This window comes from Lissotriton helveticus, chromosome 5_1, assembly GCF_964261635.1.
Source record: "Lissotriton helveticus chromosome 5_1, aLisHel1.1, whole genome shotgun sequence".
Taxonomy (NCBI): domain Eukaryota; kingdom Metazoa; phylum Chordata; class Amphibia; order Caudata; family Salamandridae; genus Lissotriton; species Lissotriton helveticus.
This window is the reverse complement of record NC_136065.1, coordinates 2,140,649,890-2,140,668,967: the sequence shown is the minus strand read 5'-3', so window position 1 is coordinate 2,140,668,967 and position 19,078 is coordinate 2,140,649,890. Positions and strand designations below refer to the sequence as shown.

Sequence of the window (19,078 nt, the reverse complement as noted above, 5' to 3'; positions counted from 1 at the left end):
GAGTGAGGGGTAGCAGAGAATGGCAGGGGGAGTGAGGGGTAGCAGAGAATGGCAGGGGGAGTGAGGGGTAGCAGAGAATGGTAGAGGAAGTGAGGGGGTAGCAGTGAAGGATGGGGAGTGAGGGGTAGCAGTGAAGGGCAGGGGGAGTGAGGGGTAGCAGGGAATGGTAGAGGAAGTAAGGGGGTAGCAGTGAAGGGTGGGGGAGTGAGGGGGTAGCAGTGAAGGGTGGGGGGGTGAGGGGTAGCAGAGAATGGCAGGGGTGAGGGGTAGCAGAGAATGGTAGAGGAAGTGAGGGGGTAGCAGTGAAGGATGGGGAGTGAGGGGGTAGCAGTGAAGGGTGGGGGAGTGAGGGGGTAGCAGTGAAGGGCAGGGGGAGTGGGGTGGATAGCAGTGACAGGCAGGGGAAGTGAGGTTGGGTAGTAGGGAAGGACCTGGGAAGTGCGGGTGAGTAGCAGTGAAGGACAAGGGAACTGAGGGTGGGTAACCGTGAAGGACCGGGGAAGGGAGGGTGGCTAGCAGAGAATGGTAGAGGAAGTGATGGGGTAGCAGTGAAGGGTGGGGGAGTGAAGGGGTAGCAGTGAAGGGTGGGGGAGTGAGGGGGTAGCAGTGAAGAGCGGGGGAGTGAGGGGGTAGCAGTGAAGGGTGGGGGAGTGAGGGGGTAGCAGTGAAGGGCAGGGGGAGTGAGGGGGTAGCAGTGAAGGGCAGGGGGAGTGAGGGGTAGCAGAGAAGGGCAGGGGGAGTGAGGGGTAGCAGAGAAGGGCAGGGGGAGTGAGGGGTAGCAGAGAATGGCAGGGGGAGTGAGGGGTAGCAGAGAATGGCAGGGGGAGTGAGGGGTAGCAGAGAATGGTAGAGGAAGTGAGGGGGTAGCAGTGAAGGATGGGGAGTGAGGGGTAGCAGTGAAGGGCAGGGGGAGTGAGGGGTAGCAGAGAATGGTAGAGGAAGTGAGGGGGTAGCAGTGAAGGGTGGGGGAGTGAGGGGGTAGCAGTGAAGGGTGGGGGAGTGAGGGGTAGCAGAGAATGGCAGGGGTGAGGGGTAGCAGAGAATGGTAGAGGAAGTGAGGGGGTAGCAGTGAAGGGTGGGGGAGTGAGGGGGTAGCAGTGAAGGGCAAGGGGAGTGAGGTGGTAGCAGTGAAGGGCAGGGGGAGTGAGGGGTAGCAGGGAATGATAGAGGAAGTGAGGGGGTAGCAGTGAAGGGTGGGGGAGTGAGGGGGTAGCAGTGAAGGGTGGGGGAGTGGGGGGTAGCAGTGAAGGGCAGGGGGAGTGAGGGGTAGCAGTGAAGGGCAGGTGGAGTGAGGGGTAGCAGAGAATGGCAGGGGGAGTGAGGGGTAGCAGAGAATGGTAGAGGAAGTGAGGGGGTAGCAGTGAAGGATGGGGAGTGAGGGGGTAGCAGTGAAGGGTGGGGGAGTGAGGGGGTAGCAGTGAAGGGTGGGGGAGTGAGGGGTAGCAGGGAATGGTAGAGGAAGTGAGGGTAGCAGTGAAGGGCAGGAGAGTGAGGGGGTAGCAGTGAAGGGCAGGGGGAGTGAGGGGGTACAAGTGAAGGGCAGGGGGAGTGAGGGAGTAGCAGTGAAGAGCAGGGGAGTGAGGGCAGTAGCAGACAAAGGCAGGGGGAGTGAGGGTGGCTAGCAGTGAATGGTAGAGGAAGTGAGGGGGTAGCAGTGAAGGGCATTAGAAATTAGGGTGGGTACCAGTGTATGTCAGGGGGAGTAGCATTGAAGGGCAGGGTGAGTGAGGGGTGTCCAGGGGGTCAGGGGTAGGTGTAGAACCAGGGAGTGATAGCTAGGAGTAGTGAGGAATGGCCTGGGGGTCAGGAGTAAGTGCAGAACACATGGGCAGCTAATGGGTAGTGAGGGATGGCCAGGGAGTCGGGGCTGGTGTAAGCCAGGGAGGGATAGCTAGGGATAGTTAGGAGTGGCCAGGGGTTATGGCATAGGTGTAGAACTAGGGTGGGGTAGCTAGGAGTAGTGAGGGGTGGCCAGAGTCAGGGGTAGGAGTAGAACCAGGTAGTGGTACCTAGGAGTAGTGAGGCATGGCCAGAGAGCCAGGGGTAGGTGTAGAACCGGGGTTAGATAGCTAGGAGTGGCGAGGGATGGCCAGGGGCAGGTATAGAAACAGGGAAGGGTAGCTAGGGGTAGTTAGTACTGGCTGGGGAAGCAGTGAGGAGTAGCGAGAGGAACAGGGAGGGATGTCTAGGGGTGGTGAGAGATAGTGAGTTGAGGGGTGGGTGGAGGACCAGGGAAGAAGGGATAGTGCCAGTGAGGGGTGGCTGGGGGCCAGTGAGGGTTAGGTGGATGAGTAGGGAGTGTCTAGGGGTACTGAGTGGTGGTTAGGGTGGGGGGTAGGTAGAGAAGCAAGGAGGTATGGATGGGGTAGTAAGGGGTAAGTGGAGGAGCATGGGGGCAAGAGGTGGCTTTGTTGAGGGGTAGGGAGAGGAAATGGGGGGATGGCTTGGGGTAGTGAGGGAGCAGGGGATGGCTGGAGGTTGTGAGCAAAGGGTGGGTAGGGGTATAGAGATGTCCGGGACTGTCCAGGGCTATGTCTTGGACACAGTCAGCTGCAAGGACTGGTGGCTGGGTAGAACATTTAAGTAGAAAGAGGAGCACAGCGCTGCCCAGGATCACACAGGATGTCAGAGGAGAAAAGCGATACAAAGTGGAAGTCTGTACAAGGGAACAAGATGGTCTCAGAAAGGATAGGCACTCAAGCGCCGAATATATATAATATTATCAATAGAGGGAATGTGAGGTAAAGCACTCGCACGATAACCAAGGAGCTAGCAAGGAAGAGGACTTAACAGGAAAAAAGAAAACAAGGACACACTAGGCAGAAAGCAAGTATCAAACATACCAGGTAACTAGAAGCACAACAGTAGAACAGGAAGGCAGCAAAACAGGGACTGAAACAGAGGCAATGGGAAGAAAGGCAGGAACTGGGACAAAGGAAATACAGAGAAAGGGTTCAATGGTGCATTAAATAGTACTAGTTCAGGAATCAAGGAGTAGCTAAGGATCAGGAACCAATGAAGCACTGAAGAACGTGCTAGCTCGGGAGCCAGGAATGTTACAGCCCAGGAACAGGAATCGAGGAGTAGCTAAGGATCAGGAGTCAAGGTAGCACTGAAGGCAGTGTTAGCTCGGGAACAGGAATGTTACAGCCCAGGAACGGGGATCAAGGCAGCACTGAAGGCAGTGTTAGCTCAGGAACAAGGATTCTACTGCTAAGGAACCGAGGCAGCACTGCGAGCCGTGCTAAGCAGGAACAAGGAATAGCTGTAACTCAGAAACAGGAACAAGAAAATAACAAAATCCAGGAATCAAGGTTATCTAAAGCTCAGGAAACAAGGATCGGAACACAGCTACAATGACCAACGCTGGACTGAAGGGAACTGGGGCTTAAAAGAGCTCACAGTAATCCTGCGCATCAGGTGTGAGCAGGCTAGAAGCAGTCAGCCACAGGTGAGCTGAATTCCTACACCCATCCTTGGCCTGCAGGGGTGGAGGCGAATCAGTGAGCAGGGGATTATAGGTAATGGAGTTTCCCGCATGAGCAGACTGGCTTCCTCAAAACCCAGCATGGACTGGGAAATGGATGTCAATTCCCAAATAGTTGCCAAATGGCTGGAAGTCAGGATATGCATGCAGAGAAGTGTCTGGAGGCTTATTAGAAAACTGAAAAGTCCCAATATGGAGCCCCCTGGTGGTGGTCCCGAGAGTGCAGGGAGCAAATCGTGACGAGAGGGGGGGATGGGTCAGTGTTTAATTTGAGCCGGTGGTTTCCGGTGCTCAGCAACAGCATTTAATTGTCAACACCGGTGCTTATGACAGTCTGCCTTAAGGTGGCGCTGTCTGGTTGATTTAGAGAAGAGCAAAAAACAGTTAATTATTAATTCAATATACATTAAAATGTCTATTACCAGCCACCAAGCCATTTTTATAGCTTGGGGCCTGAAATAGTCAGAGTTGTTAGCATAGCAGGGCAAATGTGTGGTGCAAGCTGTAGTGGCCTCCTGACGAGATCCCTGGCAGTTATTGTTTTTTTCAAATTAAGCACTGGGCTGTGGCTAGGGGTAGTGAGCGGTGGCTACGGTGAGGGGTGGGTTGAGACGTAAGGGATGGCTAGGAGTAGTTAGGGGGCTGGGGTGAGGGTTGGGTAGAAGAGTAAGGTGTGGCTAGGGGTAGTGAGAGGTGGTGGTGGCAGCTGTGGCAGGAGCAGCAAGGGGTGGCTAGAGGAAGTGAAGGGTAGCCGGAGGTACAATGCTTGGCTAGGGGTAGTGAGTGGTGCTGGGGGTAGGTGGTGGAGCAAGTTTTTGCTATGGCTAGTGAGGGGGTGAGGGTTGGGTGAAGGAGCAAGGGGTGACTAGGGGTAGTAAAGGGTAGATGTGGTGAGGGGTGGGGGACAAGGGATGGCTAAGGGTAGTGAGTGGGACTGGGGTGTGGGATGGGAGGAGTAAGGGCTGGTTAGAGGTAGTGAGGGATCTCGGGGTGAAGGGCGTGTGGAGGACAAGGGCTGGCTAGAGGTAGTAAAGGGTGGCTGGGGTGGGTGGAGGACAGGGGGTTGCTAGGGGTAGTGAGTGGGGCTGGGTGAGGAGTAGATGGAAGAGCAAGGGGTGGGCTAGAGGCAGTGGAGGGTGGCTGGACTGGGGGGTGGGAGGAAGAACAAGGGTTGGATAGAGGTAGTGAGGGGTTGTAGGGTGAAGTCAAGGGGTGGCTAAGTAGTGAGGGGGTAGGGTGAGGGTGGGTGGAGAAGCAAGAGGCAGTTAGAGGTAGTGAGTGGGGCTGGGGTGAGGGCTGGAAGGAGCAATGGGTGGCTGGGATGAGGGGTGGGTAGAGGACAGATAAGGGGTGGCTACGGATAGTGAGGGGTGGCTGGGGTAAAGGGTGGGTGGAGTACAAGGGATGGCTATGGGGAGTGAGGCGGCTAAAGGACAAGTGGTAGCTGGGTACTGAGGGGCTGTGTGGCTATGGGTGGGTGGAGGACAAGGAGAGGGTAGGAATAGTGAGGGATGCTGGGGTGAGGGTGGGTGGAGAACAAGGGGTGGCTAGGGGTAGTGAATGGGGCTGGAGGGATGGGTGGGTGTACCAATAGCAGGGACACCTGGGACTAGCAGTGATGGACAGGGAGAAGCAGGCAGCCTCGTGTATGGGAGAGCAGTGGGTATGACTAGAGACAGTCAGGGGCACCCGAACACGGGGACATTAAGGTGGGGCCCGGAGACAATGGGGGTGGGGGGGAACTCGATGACACTCACTTGTCCACCATGGTCTTGAAGTCCAGGACGCCTTCGATCAACTTTGCTGCAAATCTGGGGAAGACAAAAGGTGAAAACTATTAGGGAGACATCCGTGACAGGGCCAGACTACCAGAAAATGCCCCCCCCACCCCAAACAACCCAATGCTGCAAACATCACCCCCACAGGAGAGAGCCAAGAGTGTGAGGAAGGAGTGCCCCTCAAGGATCACCCCCTGGTGGAGGGCCCCTCAAGGAGGACTCCTGGTGGCGGGCTCCTCAATAAGGATCTCCTGGTGGAGGGCCCCTCAAGGATCGCCCCCTGGTGGAGGGCCCAAACAGAGGCAGGCCTTTTCATATTTCGAAACCACAGCTTGTCCCTCGGACACCACCTAAAACAAGCATTGGCATAGCCAATAGGTCTCACCTTTGGGACCTTAGAAGTGTTTAGCCAAGCAACACTTGATGTTGTTGTACCAAGGATATTGCGCTTGTTTGACCTGGCACCATTGGCGTGGGTCTCCCTTCCACTTTTTGTTACTGTGCCTCATGTGTTTTGCTGGTGTTAGCTGCTCAGAGCACTGTGCCACTGCCAATCAGTGCCACAGTGCAAGTGCTCCCTGTATAAAATGTGTACATTGTTTGAATTCCATGATTGGCTTATCTGGTTTATCTTGGTTGTGGAGAAGTGTGGCTCACTGGTTAGGAGCGGCAGACCATGAAGCAGAGGTCGGCCCAGGACCAGGGTTCAATTCCCGACGCGGCAGGGTCTTGGGTCAATGTCCGCGGACTCGATAATTCTCGCTTAGGTGCCTACGCTAACCATGGGTCCCACTCTGCAACTCTGGGCAATAGCTTGCTTAATCTCCACAACGGCCCCAGCATGGGATGCCTGGCTTCACCTTGGGGTGCCCTCTCACAGGGAAAGCCAGGACGGGTTCCCCAGCGGTATACAGCGCCAGGACGCCACGTAACGAGGTAACAGTGCGCTTTACAAGTATACATACATTACATTACATGGTTTACTGTCAGACCCCAGTAAAGTGCACCAGGAGTGCCCAGGGCTTGTAAATCCAAATGCTGCTGGTGGGCCTGCAGCACTGGTTGTGCCACCCACAGAAGCGGCCTGGTAAAATGTGTCTAAGGTCTGCCATTGCAGAGCCTGCGTGCAGTCTGGTACAGTCATGCTGACTGGACAAGTGCACCCACTTGCCAGTCCCTAAACCTTCCCTTACCTTCATATTAGTCACCCCTATGGTAGGCCATGGGGCAGGGTGCATTGTGAGTGTAAGGTAGGACAAGCCCTGGTGTGTGTGGCAAGTACTAATAGTGAATTACAGCCATTTTCATTTTTCACTATTGCAAGGCTACCTGTTCTTATAGGCCAGAATGGGCTGTTAGAATTGTTACATTCTATGATCCTAACATACTCAGGGAACATGGTAGAAAATCGAGTTTAGTATGCCTGAACTCAGAATAATAAAATACATCTTTTAGTGAAGTTGATTTTAATATTCTGTGTTTGCAAATACCACTTTTAATAAGTAGGTACTTGCTTGCCTAACCTTTTCCGCCCGTCTCGGCTAGGATGTGTATCTGCTGCCTGGTTTCTGTGAGTTATGTTATGTTAACATTATTTATTGAGCGCACTTTCACCAGGCGGTTTCATGGCGCTGCGACAGGGCTGGGGAATTCCAGGAGACAGGCTGGGGCAGCCCAGTGGTGAATAGAGAGATTTACATCCAGATGGGTGGGAGGAGTACACCTGGGCTCTGAAAAGGACTGTGCCTTTCCACCACGATGCTGGCTCCACCCCCTGGGGAGCGTCCTCGGGAGCGTCTGATGTCTCTGCCCTGCACACTGAATAGAGAAGCCAGAGTCCTATAAACAAAGTACTCCAGAACTGGGCTGAACTAGGCAAAGGCCCCCATGCCTGTAACAACAAAAGAATTGGGGTATAAGTATTGGGACCCTGAGCCCAAGAAATCAGATCCAGATATACCAATAAGAAACCTCTGCCTCATGAGAAGGAACTGGGAAAGCTGTAAGGAGGAGTACTGTTCCTGACCTGGGAGATTGGCCTGCAGTGGTTGACTTGCTGCTAAAGGAGAGGAGAAAAAGACTAAAAAGACTTTGCTTCAACTTGTGCTGAAAAGATCTCCAAGGGCTTGTGTGTGAGCTTGCCCCCTGAACGAAGTCCCAGGACCAGTGGACTTCAACAACCTTGAGAAGAGCTGCTGAGAACGCCGTTTTCTCCGTAACGCTGAAGCAGGGAGCCGTGTGCGCCTCGTATGTGGCATTCAAGTTATAATACAGAAGGTTGACTTTTATTTAGCTGACGTGTTATGAGAGTGTTACTTATACAAACCGGGTCTATTACACTATTCTTGTTATGATAACATTCCTTCTAGTTGCTTTTCAGGTCTGAAAACTTTCTTTTTTGTAATTTTGATGTTTATGTGTAATGTTAGGCTGATGGTACACTTGGTTTTACGTTGTAGTATAAGAATCTTAATGCTTTATGATAATCGAGTCACCGTTAGGGTAGACTGATTGATTTCCTAATTTTAAATATAAGATCCCCACTCTTCCTCGATCTATGATTGTTTTAGAGACGATTTTGACTCTGGCGGCCATATTACGTTACTACAAACATACCACTTTCTTTGTTTTTACTACTCTCTTTACACATTTTGGACGTTACATTCTAGTTTCATATTAGACCCGTTATCTATTTCTAATTGACTAGTGGGTATAAAGAGCCATTCAAAGATGGCGCAGATGCTAGACGGCGATGGAGGATACGCGTTGATGCTCGCCGCTTGGATACACTTAAGGTATTGTGCTTTGCTCGGTTCCTTGTAGATTCATTTGCGTTAGGATTGATTAGTATATGATAAGTGACTCTTATTGGGATAGATATATTTGCTATTTAGCTTAAGTATAATGAGCAACCCTTTTTTTTGCGTTTTGGTTATAGGTCCTACTCGGTGTATTTTAACCGGGTTTTAGATTCCGAAATAAGCTCTAAGTATACTCGATTCGCCATATATTATGAAGCCGTGACTTTTGATTATAGGTAATATTACTTAATTCACACTTTAAGTCTTGTTCATAGTTTACATGTGTTCCGGGATTTAGGCTGTCCCGTGTCTGTTTTTTCTTGTATATTTTCTTCCCTACGACCTGTGGGACTATTTTACTTTAACATACGAGTTGGTTCTCCTTTCCGATGACCTTCTTAATCGTGATTATTTTAAATAGGAACACCTTTCTTCGGCACAACTTTGTGAAATACATGCGCTTGGGATTACTCAACATCCTTGACGTACAGAACTGCAATAAAGGTAAATCGAATTGTGTCACTTTGCTGTTTTTCTTATGCTTTGCTAATATACGTTATATCATTACTGGTCAGACTTGGACAGATGGATACTCTGTTCTTTAACGTTACTTGACAGGTGGTTTTTTCCTATCCAGTTATAATGCTTTGCTCTCACCCCCGCTAATTGGGGTTGTTATATCGCTCTGTAGCCTTTGCTCTCTCGTGGTTTCTTCCACATTTTAGTTCTGTTTAGCAGTTTATCCTGTTGTATGCTCCTAATATACGATATGTTATTTGAGAGCTCGCTCCTGTTCACAGTAGTGAAAAATGATCTTTGCCCCACATAATAGATTGTGGTAATACGAAGTAGGATACTGTGAATATGACTTTCTTGTGATATATCGCCAACATTTAATGAATGGTATTACAAATTTGTGTTCTTCTCTTAGGAATTTGTTCAGCTTTTTCGTATGGCTCTTTACAAATAAGTTTTTCTTTGGTAAGTTTATATAGCTATTTGTATTCATATTGAGGTGTGGTGAACTAAAAGTTTAGCCTTTTTTGTTGTTGCTGTGATTGGTTATGGTTGACACATATCATTTCCTCCTTTCCATTTCTTTCTTTATTCAAAACTTCCTTCGAATGTTTTTTCTTTTATTCAAGCACATGGGGAATGTTTCTGGAGCATGAGTTTATTTTCTGATTTTCCTTGCTAAATCTCTTTCCTTCACATATGATCATGGTGTTTCCTGATCTTTTTTCTCTTGAGTTGTTTTTCTGTATACTACACCTTAGATAAAGCTTTGTGATTTGAGATGTTTACGTAGGGTGATTGATGTAACATTAAGGCTATCCTGTATTTATTTTAGCTCTGATGAAGTCAATTGGCGTAATTGCCTGACAAAACACGTGTTGGCAAGAATCTTTTTTGGTTACCCTGTGGTTTGAAAAACATCGAAAATAAGGACTGTAATTTCAGAAGATACCTTGGAATTAGAAAAATAAAAAAAGAAGAAAAGAAACCTAAACCATTGGAGAGTTTGATTGATATGAAAACTTACATTTACAACTGTTGCTCAGGTTTTTAAATTGCCAATGTTTCTGTAAAACAAGCAGCAGATGTTTTCGGGTGTGGTGCGTGCATGCGCATGCAGTCTTCACTTTTCAAGCACTGCACTCATGCTCGTGGTGCGCCGCTGTTCGCTCCCGCAAAGTGGATTCTGCCACAAGCACGAGTGTGTGCTTGAAAATGAGCAGAGCGACGGCTAAAGATCCTCCTATGCAATGCATGTGCGATGCGTATACAAGACCTAAAAAGCTTGCTGAGGCTGGTGCGGAGGTCCTGTGGTTTTCACACCCCTTAATGGGGGTCAGCAGGTCAAAGCCTCTCGATACGAGCTGAAAACAACTATTTACAGTGTGTTTCAGCTCGTTTTCCCTGTCAAGGTGTCATCAGTTCCTCACAGGAAGACCTTGTGATCGGAACTGATATCGAGTGTCACACTGTGGCACTGTGTGACTTGGCAGGTCTGGGGTTGCAGCACCTGTACCCTGTAGAGCAGGCTCCGGATCTGGGGGTCCTATGGCAAGGATCGTATCACACCTAGGGTCACGCGACGGCTCCTGCTCGCACTTGGGGCCAGGCCGGGTCAAGGACAGCTCCTGCTCGCACCTGGGGCCAGGCCGGATCACGCGACGGCTCCTGGACCCGGCCGGCTCCGGCTCCTACCTAAGGTCACGCCGTGTCACGCGACTGCTCCTGGACCCGGCCGGCTCCGGCTCCTGCTCGCACCTAAGGTCACGCCGGGTCACGCGACGGCTCCTGCTCGCACCTAAGGTCACGCCGGGTCGCGCGACGGCTCCTGCTCGCACCTAAGGTCACGCCGGGTCGCGCGACGGCTCCTGCTCGCACCTAAGGTCACGCCGGGTCGCGCGACGGCTCCTGCTCGCACCTAAGGTCACGCCGGGTCGCGCGACGGCTCCTGCTCGCACCTAAGGTCACGCCGGGTCGCGCGACGGCTCCTGCTCGCACCTAAGGTCACGCCGGGTCGCGCGACGGCTCCTGGACCCGGCCGGCTCCGGCTCCTGCTCGCACCTAAGGTCACGCCGGGTCGCGCGACGGCTCCTGCTCGCACCTAAGGTCACGCCGGGTCGCGCGACGGCTCCTGCTCGCACCTAAGGTCGCGCGACGGCTCCTGCTCGCACCTAAGGTCGCGCGACGGCTCCTGCTCGCACCTAAGGTCGCGCGACGGCTCCTGCTCGCACCTAAGGTCGCGCGACGGCTCCTGCTCGCACCTAAGGTCGCGCCGGGTCACGCGACGGCTCCTGCTCGCACCTAAGGTCGCGACGGCTCCTGCTCGCACCTAAGGTCGCGCCGGGTCGCGCGACGGCTCCTGCTCGCACCTAAGGTCGCGCCGGGTCGCGCGACGGCTCCTGCTCGCACCTAAGGTCGCACCGGGTCGCGCGACGGCTCCTGCTCGCACCTAAGGTCGCGCGACGGCTCCTGCTCGCACCTAAGGTGGCGCCGGGTCACGCGACGGCTCCTGCTCCTGCTCGCACCTAAGGTCACGCCGGGTCGCGCGACGGCTCCTGCTCGCACCTAAGGTCACGCCGGGTCGCGCGACGGCTCCTGCTCGCACCTAAGGTCACGCCGGGTCGCGCGACGGCTCCTGCTCGCACCTAAGGTCACGCGACGGCTCCTGGACCCAGCCGGCTCCTGCTCGCACCTAAGGTCACGCCGGGTCACGCGACGGCTCCTGCTCGCACCTAAGGTCACGCCGGGTCGCGCGACGGCTCCTGCTCGCACCTAAGGTCACGCCGGGTCGCGCGACGGCTCCTGGACCCGGCCGGCTCCTGGTCACGCAACGGCTCATGCTCGCACCTAAGGTCACGCCGGGTCACGCGACGGCTCCTGCTCCTGCTCGCACCTAAGGTCACGCGACGGCTCCTGGACCCAGCCGGCTCCTGCTCGCACCTAAGGTCACGCCGGGTCACGCGACGGCTCCTGCTCGCACCTAAGGTCACGCCGGGTCGCGCGACGGCTCCTGCTCGCACCTAAGGTCGCGCGACGGCTCCTGCTCGCACCTAAGGTCACGCCGGGTCGCGCGACGGCTCCTGGACCCGGCCGGCTCCTGCTCGCACCTAAGGTCACGCCGGGTCGCGCGACGGCTCCTGCTCGCACCTAAGGTCGCGCGACGGCTCCTGCTCGCACCTAAGGTCGCGCGACGGCTCCTGCTCGCACCTAAGGTCGCGCGACGGCTCCTGCTCGCACCTAAGGTCGCGCCGGGTCGCGCGACGGCTCCTGCTCGCACCTAAGGTCGCGCGACGGCTCCTGCTCGCACCTAAGGTCGCGCGACGGCTCCTGCTCGCACCTAAGGTCGCGCGACGGCTCCTGCTCGCACCTAAGGTCGCGCCGGGTCGCGCGACGGCTCCTGCTCGCACCTAAGGTCGCACCGGGTCGCACGACGGCTCCTGCTCGCACCTAAGGTCGCGCGACGGCTCCTGCTCGCACCTAAGGTGGCGCCGGGTCACGCGACGGCTCCTGCTCCTGCTCGCACCTAAGGTCACGCCGGGTCGCGCGACGGCTCCTGCTCGCACCTAAGGTGGCGCCGGGTCGCGCGACGGCTCCTGCTCGCACCTAAGGTCGCGCGACGGCTCCTGCTCGCACCTAAGGTCGCGCGACGGCTCCTGCTCGCACCTAAGGTCGCGCGACGGCTCCTGCTCGCACCTAAGGTCGCGCGACGGCTCCTGCTCGCACCTAAGGTCGCGCCGGGTCGCGCGACGGCTCCTGCTCGCACCTAAGGTCGCGCGACGGCTCCTGCTCGCACCTAAGGTCGCGCGACGGCTCCTGCTCGCACCTAAGGTCGCGCGACGGCTCCTGCTCGCACCTAAGGTCGCGCCGGGTCGCGCGACGGCTCCTGCTCGCACCTAAGGTCGCACCGGGTCGCACGACGGCTCCTGCTCGCACCTAAGGTCGCGCGACGGCTCCTGCTCGCACCTAAGGTGGCGCCGGGTCACGCGACGGCTCCTGCTCCTGCTCGCACCTAAGGTCACGCCGGGTCGCGCGACGGCTCCTGCTCGCACCTAAGGTGGCGCCGGGTCGCGCGACGGCTCCTGCTCGCACCTAAGGTCACGCCGGGTCGCGCGACGGCTCCTGCTCGCACCTAAGGTCACGCCGGGTCGCGCGACGGCTCCTGCTCGCACCTAAGGTCACGCCGGGTCGCGCGACGGCTCCTGGACCCGGCCGGCTCCTGGTCACGCAACGGCTCCTGCTCGCACCTAAGGTCACGCGACGGCTCCTGGACCCAGCCGGCTCCTGCTCGCACCTAAGGTCACGCCGGGTCACGCGACGGCTCCTGCTCGCACCTAAGGTCACGCCGGGTCACGCGACGGCTCCTGCTCCTGCTCGCACCTAAGGTCACGCGACGGCTCCTGGACCCAGCCGGCTCCTGCTCGCACCTAAGGTCACGCCGGGTCGCGCGACGGCTCCTGCTCGCACCTAAGGTCACGCCGGGTCGCGCGACGGCTCCTGCTCGCACCTAAGGTCACGCCGGGTCGCGCGACGGCTCCTGGACCCGGCCGGCTCCTGCTCGCACCTAAGGTCACGCGACGGCTCCTGGACCCGGCCGGCTCCTGCTCGCACCTAAGGTCACGCGACGGCTCCTGGACCCGGCCGGCTCCTGCTCGCACCTAAGGTCACGCCGGGTCGCGCGACGGCTCCTGGACCCGGCCGGCTCCTGCTCGCACCTAAGGTCACGCCGGGTCGCGCGACGGCTCCTGGACCCGGCCTGCTCCTGCAGTCGCGCCGGGTCGCGCGACGGCTCCTGGACCCGGCCTGCTCCTGCAGTCGCGCCGGGTCGCGCGACGGCTCCTGGACCCGGCCTGCTCCTGCAGTCGCGCGACGGCTCCTGGACCCGGCCTGCTCCTGCAGTCGCGCGACGGCTCCTGGACCCGGCCTGCTCCTGCAGTCGCGCGACGGCTCCTGGACCCGGCCTGCTCCTGCAGTCGCGCGACGGCTCCTGGACCCGGCCTGCTCCTGCAGTCGCGCGACGGCTCCTGGACCCGGCCTGCTCCTGCAGTCGCGCCGGGTCGCGCGACGGCTCCTGGACCCGGCCTGCTCCTGCAGTCGCGCGACGGCTCCTGGACCCGGCCTGCTCCTGCAGTCGCGCGACGGCTCCTGGACCCGGCCTGCTCCTGCAGTCGCGCGACGGCTCCTGGACCCGGCCTGCTCCTGCAGTCGCGCGACGGCTCCTGGACCCGGCCTGCTCCTGCAGTCGCGCGACGGCTCCTGGACCCGGCCTGCTCCTGCAGTCGCGCGACGGCTCCTGGACCCGGCCTGCTCCTGCAGTCGCGCGACGGCTCCTGGACCCGGCCTGCTCCTGCAGTCGCGCGACGGCTCCTGGACCCGGCCTGCTCCTGCAGTCGCGCGACGGCTCCTGGACCCGGCCTGCTCCTGCAGTCGCGCGACGGCTCCTGGACCCGGCCTGCTCCTGCAGTCGCGCGACGGCTCCTGGACCCGGCCTGCTCCTGCAGTCGCGCCGGGTCGCGCGACGGCTCCTGGACCCGGCCTGCTCCTGCAGTCGCGCGACGGCTCCTGGACCCGGCCTGCTCCTGCAGTCGCGCGACGGCTCCTGGACCCGGCCTGCTCCTGCAGTCGCGCCGGGTCGCGCGACGGCTCCTGGACCCGGCCTGCTCCTGCAGTCGCGCCGGGTCGCGCGACGGCTCCTGGACCCGGCCTGCTCCTGCAGTCGCGCCGGGTCGCGCGACGGCTCCTGGACCCGGCCTGCTCCTGCAGTCGCGCCGGGTCGCGCGACGGCTCCTGGACCCGGCCTGCTCCTGCAGTCGCGCCGGGTCGCGCGACGGCTCCTGGACCCGGCCTGCTCCTGCAGTCGCGCCGGGTCGCGCGACGGCTCCTGGACCCGGCCGGCTCCTGCTCCTGAGGTCACGCCGGCTCCTGGACCCGGCCGGCTCCTGCTCCTGCTCCTGCTCCTGCTCCTGCTCCTGCTCGCACCTAAGGTCACGCCGGGTCGCGCGACGGCTCCTGGACCCGGCCGGCTCCGGCTCCTGCTCGCACCTAAGGTCACGCCGGGTCGCGCGACGGCTCCTGGACCCGGCCGGCTCCGGCTCCTGCTCGCACCTAAGGTCACGCCGGGTCACGCGACGGCTCCTGGACCCGGCCGGCTCCTGCTCGCACCTAAGGTCACGCCGGGTCACGCGACAGCTCCTGGACCCGGCCGGCTCCTGCTCCTGCTCGCACCTAAGGTCACACCGGGTCACGCGACGGCTCCTGGACCCGGCCGGCTCCTGCTCGCACCTAAGGTCACGCCGGGTCACGCGACTGCTCCTGCTCGCACCTAAGGTCCGGCCGGCTCCTGCTCGCACCTAAGGTCACGCCGGGTCGCGCGACGGCTCCTGGACCCGGCCGGCTCCGGCTCCTGCTCGCACCTAAGGTCACGCCGGGTCACGCGACGGCTCCTGGACCCGGCCGGCTCCTGCTCGCACCTAAGGTCACGCCGGGTCACGCGACAGCTCCTGGACCCGGCCGGCTCCTGCTCGCACCTAAGGTCACGCCGGGTCACGCGACGGCTCCTGGACCCGGCCGGCTCCTGCTCGCACCTAAGGTCAATCAATCAATCAAGACATTTATATAGCGCACTACTCACCCGTAGGGTCTCAAGGCGCTAGGAGGGGGGGTGCCGTTACTGCTCGAACAGCCAGGTCTTGAGCTTCTTCCTGAAGGCGAGGTGGTCTTGGGTCAGGCGCAGGTCAGTCGGGAGGGAGTTCCAGGTCTTGGCGGCCAGGTAGGAGAAGGACCTTCCTCCTGTTGTCGCTCTTCGGATGCGTGGGACATCGGCGAGGGCGTGGCTGGTTGATCTGAGGTGGCGCTTGGGAGCGTAGAAGTTGATTCGGTTGTTGAGGTAGCTCGGGCCTTGGTCGTGCAGGGCTTTGTGTGCGTGGGTGAGGAGACGGAAGGTGATTCTTTTCTTGACGGGGAGCCAGTGCAGGTCTCTCAGATGTCCGGAGATGTGGCTGTTTCGTGGGAGGTCGAGGATGAGTCTGGCTGAGGCGTTCTGGATCCGCTGGAGTCTCTTCTGGAGCTTGGCTGTGGTTCCGGCGTAGAGGGCGTTGCCGTAGTCCAGTCGGCTGGTGACGAGGGCCTGGGTGACGGTCTTCCTGGTCTCGGTGGGGATCCACCAGAAGATCTTCCGTAGCATGCGTAGGATGTTGAAGCATGATGAGGAGACGGCGTTGACTTGTCTGGTCATGGAGAGGGAGGAGTCCAGGATGAAGCCCAGGTTGCGTGCGTGGTCCGTCGGTTTGGGTGCGGTGCCCAGGGCGGGGGGCCACCAGGAGTCGTCCCAGGCGGATGGCGAGGAGCCCAGGATGAGGACCTCCGTCTTGTCTGAGTTCAGTTTCAGGCGGCTGGTAGTCATCCACTCGGCTACGTCCCTCATCCCTTCGTGCAGGTTGGTTCTGGCGGCGGCGGGGTCGTTGGTCAGGGAGAGGATCAGCTGGGTGTCGTCGGCGTAGGAGATTATGTTGAGGTTGTGTTTGCGTGCGATGGCCGCGAGGGGGCTCATGTAGACGTTGAAGAGGGTGGGACTCAGCGAGGATCCTTGGGGGACGCCGCAGATGACTTCGGTGGCCTCTGACTTGTACGGTGGTAGGCGGACTCTGTGTTCTTCCGTCGAGGAAGGAGGTGATCCATTCCAGTGCCTTCTCCTGGATTCCGATGTTGCCGAGGCGCTGTACTAGGGTGCGGTGGCAGACAGTGTCGAACGCCGCGGAGAGGTCTAGGAGGATGAGGGCCGCTGTTTCTCCGTTGTCCATCAGGGTTCGGATGTCATCGGTGGCAGCGATGAGGGCGGTCTCGGTGCTGTGGTTGGCTCGGAAGCCAGACTGTGAGGGGTCGAGGGATCCATTCGTCTCGAGGAAGGCGGCCAGCTGTTTGTTGACGGTCTTTTCGATGACTTTGGCCGGGAACGGGAGGAGCGAGATGGGACGGTAATTCTTCGTGGGGTCCGCTGTAGGTTTCTTGAGTAGAGCGCTGAGTTCTGCGTGCTTCCAGCTCTCCGGGAAGGTGGCGGTGTCGAAGGAGGTGTTGATAATGTCCCGCAGGTGGGGTGCGATGACCACGTCGGCCTTGTTGAAGACGGGGTGAGGGCAGGGGTCGGTTGGAGATCCGGAGTGGATGGAGTTCATTGTGCGGATGGTGTCTTCGGTGCTGATCGGAGTCCAGGCGCGGAGGGTGGTGGTGGGTGGCGTTGCTGTGGTCGTGGCGTGCGTCGGTTGGATGCTGTTGTGTATGTCCGCGATCTTGTTGTGGAAGAAGGAGGCGAGGGAGTTGCAGAGGTCTTGCGACGGGGTGATGTCGTTGTTTCCGGCGTTGGGGTTGGAGAGCTCTTTTACGATGCTGAAGAGTTCCTTGCAGTTGTGTGCGTTGTTGTCCAGCCGGTCCTTGTATGCATTTTTCTTGGTGGCGCGGATCAGTTGGTGGTGTTTCCGGGTGGCGAGCTTGAGGGTGGCCATGTTGTCTATTGTTGGTTCCCTTCTCCACACTTTCTCGAGGGCTCGGCAGTTCTTCTTGGAGCTCTTGAGTTCGTCGGTGAACCATGGGGTTTTTCTGCTGCCGGGTCTGCTGGGCGGGGTCCTCAGAGGGGCGAGTTTGTCCGCGCAGTTGCTGATCCACTTAGTGAGGTTGTCGGCGGCCTGGCTGGGGTTCGTAGAGCCGGCGGGAGGGTGCTGGCTCAGGGAGGCGGTGAGCTGGTCGGCTGTGATCTTGTTCCAGCTTCTTCGGGCAACCTGTTGCTGGTGGTGGTGGATCGTCGTTCTTTTGAAGGTGAAGTGGACGCAGCTGTGGTCCGTCCAGTGGAGTCCTGTTGCGTGGCTGAAGGCGATGTCTTTGCTGGATGAGAAGACGGCGTCGAGTGTGTGTCCGGCGAGGTGGGTGGGGGTGGTCACCAGCTGCTTGAGTCCGAGGTTAGCGAGGTTGTCGAGCAGGGTGATGGTGTTGCGGTCGCTGTTGTTCTCCAGGTGGAAGTTAAGGTCCCCCAGGAGGATGTAGTCGGCGGAGGGGAGGGCATGCGGGCTGATGAAGTCGGCGATGTCCTCGCTGAATCGTGTGCGTGGTCCCGGGGGTCGGTAGATCAGGGTGCCTCTGAGGGTGGTTCTGGGGTCCGTGTGGATCTGGAAGTGCAGGTGTTCGGCGGTGGTTAGGGTGTCGTCGGTGTTGGTCGTGATGCGGATGGTGTCTCTGTGGATGATGGCGATGCCTCCTCCCGTCTGGTTGGCGGTGCGGTCTCTCCGTGTGATCTTGTAGCCCTCTGGGATGGCGATGGCGATGTCGGGCGCTGAGGAGGCGTTCATCCAGGTCTCTGTGAGGAAGGCGACGTCAGGGGCTGTGGTGTCGAGGAGGTTCCAGAGTTCGACGGCGTGTCTGTGAACGGAGCGGGTGTTGAGCAGGATGCACTTGAGGTGGTTGCTGCTGGTGATCGGCTTGGCGGGTGCTGGTGCAGGGTCAGTCCGGATGCAGGTGAACTTGCAGGCGTGGCAGCTGAAGGGTCCGTGGGTGTGCTTCGGGGTGGCTCGGTGACATCCCGGGGTGTCGCCGGTGTTGAGTGCGAGGAGGTCGGCGGCGTTGTATGTTCGTCGGGTCGTCTTCCGTCGGTGGGGGCCAGGGGTCCTGGCCCTGGGCGCGGTCCAGGCGCGGACGGGCGCAGACGGGCTTACCTTTGGCGCGCCTTCGGCGCGCCCGCTGCGCGTCAACGCTGCGCGTTCGCATGGTCGCCATATATGGCGAAGTGCGAGGGAGGGCGGGGCAGCTGGGAGGCGGGAGCGGGGAGGGTACAGAAGAGAAAGGGGGCGTGGTCAGCGGTGGTGGCGGGAAGCGGGAGGCGGGAAGGGAGGAGACGGGGGCAACAGGCGAGAGATACAACAAGAGCAGTAAATGCAAGTAAAACAAACAGTGCAAAGGGGCTACGCGCTACGGGGGCAGAACAGGCACACAGGCAGGATTGACAACAACAATAAACAATAAATATGCCAGAAGAAGCTACAGCGCCGTGGGAGACCACGCCGCTCGGAGGCAGGGGGCGTGGTCACACAGCGGCGGCCGGGGCAGCGAGGCAGGCGGCGGGAGGCACACACAGCAGCTGGTGGCGGCGCGGGGGGGGGTGTCCTAACTAGGTCACGCCGGGTCGCGCGACGGCTCCTGGACCCGGCCGGCTCCTGCTCGCACGCGGGGTCACGCGACGGCTGCTGCCCACTTGGTGCCCGGCGGGGTCACACGACGGCTGCTGCCCACTTGGTGCCCGGCGGGGTCACACGACGGCTGCTGCCCACTTGGTGCCCGGCGGGGTCACGCGACGGCTGCTGCCCACTTGGTGCCCGGCGGGGTCACGTGACTGCAGCTGGTGCCAGGCAGGGCAGGGTCACGTGACAGCAGCTGGTGCCAGGCAGGGTCACGTGACGGCTGCTCTCACTTTAATATTTTCAGTGCAGACTTCGGCCCGGCCAAGTGTGACAGAGGGC

At 58.8% G+C, this 19,078-nt stretch overlaps 1 protein-coding gene across 1 annotated transcript in view; it reads right to left on the bottom strand.

The window, feature by feature from the left end:
- Positions 1-19,078, bottom strand: part of CRAT (carnitine O-acetyltransferase) — a 223,219-nt gene that overhangs the window by 91,282 nt on the left and 112,859 nt on the right. Inside the window, exon 4 of the mRNA XM_078646254.1 lies at positions 5,245-5,298. Coding sequence (XP_078502380.1) covers positions 5,245-5,298 — 54 coding nt within the window. The remainder of the gene's footprint in view (positions 1-5,244; positions 5,299-19,078) is intronic.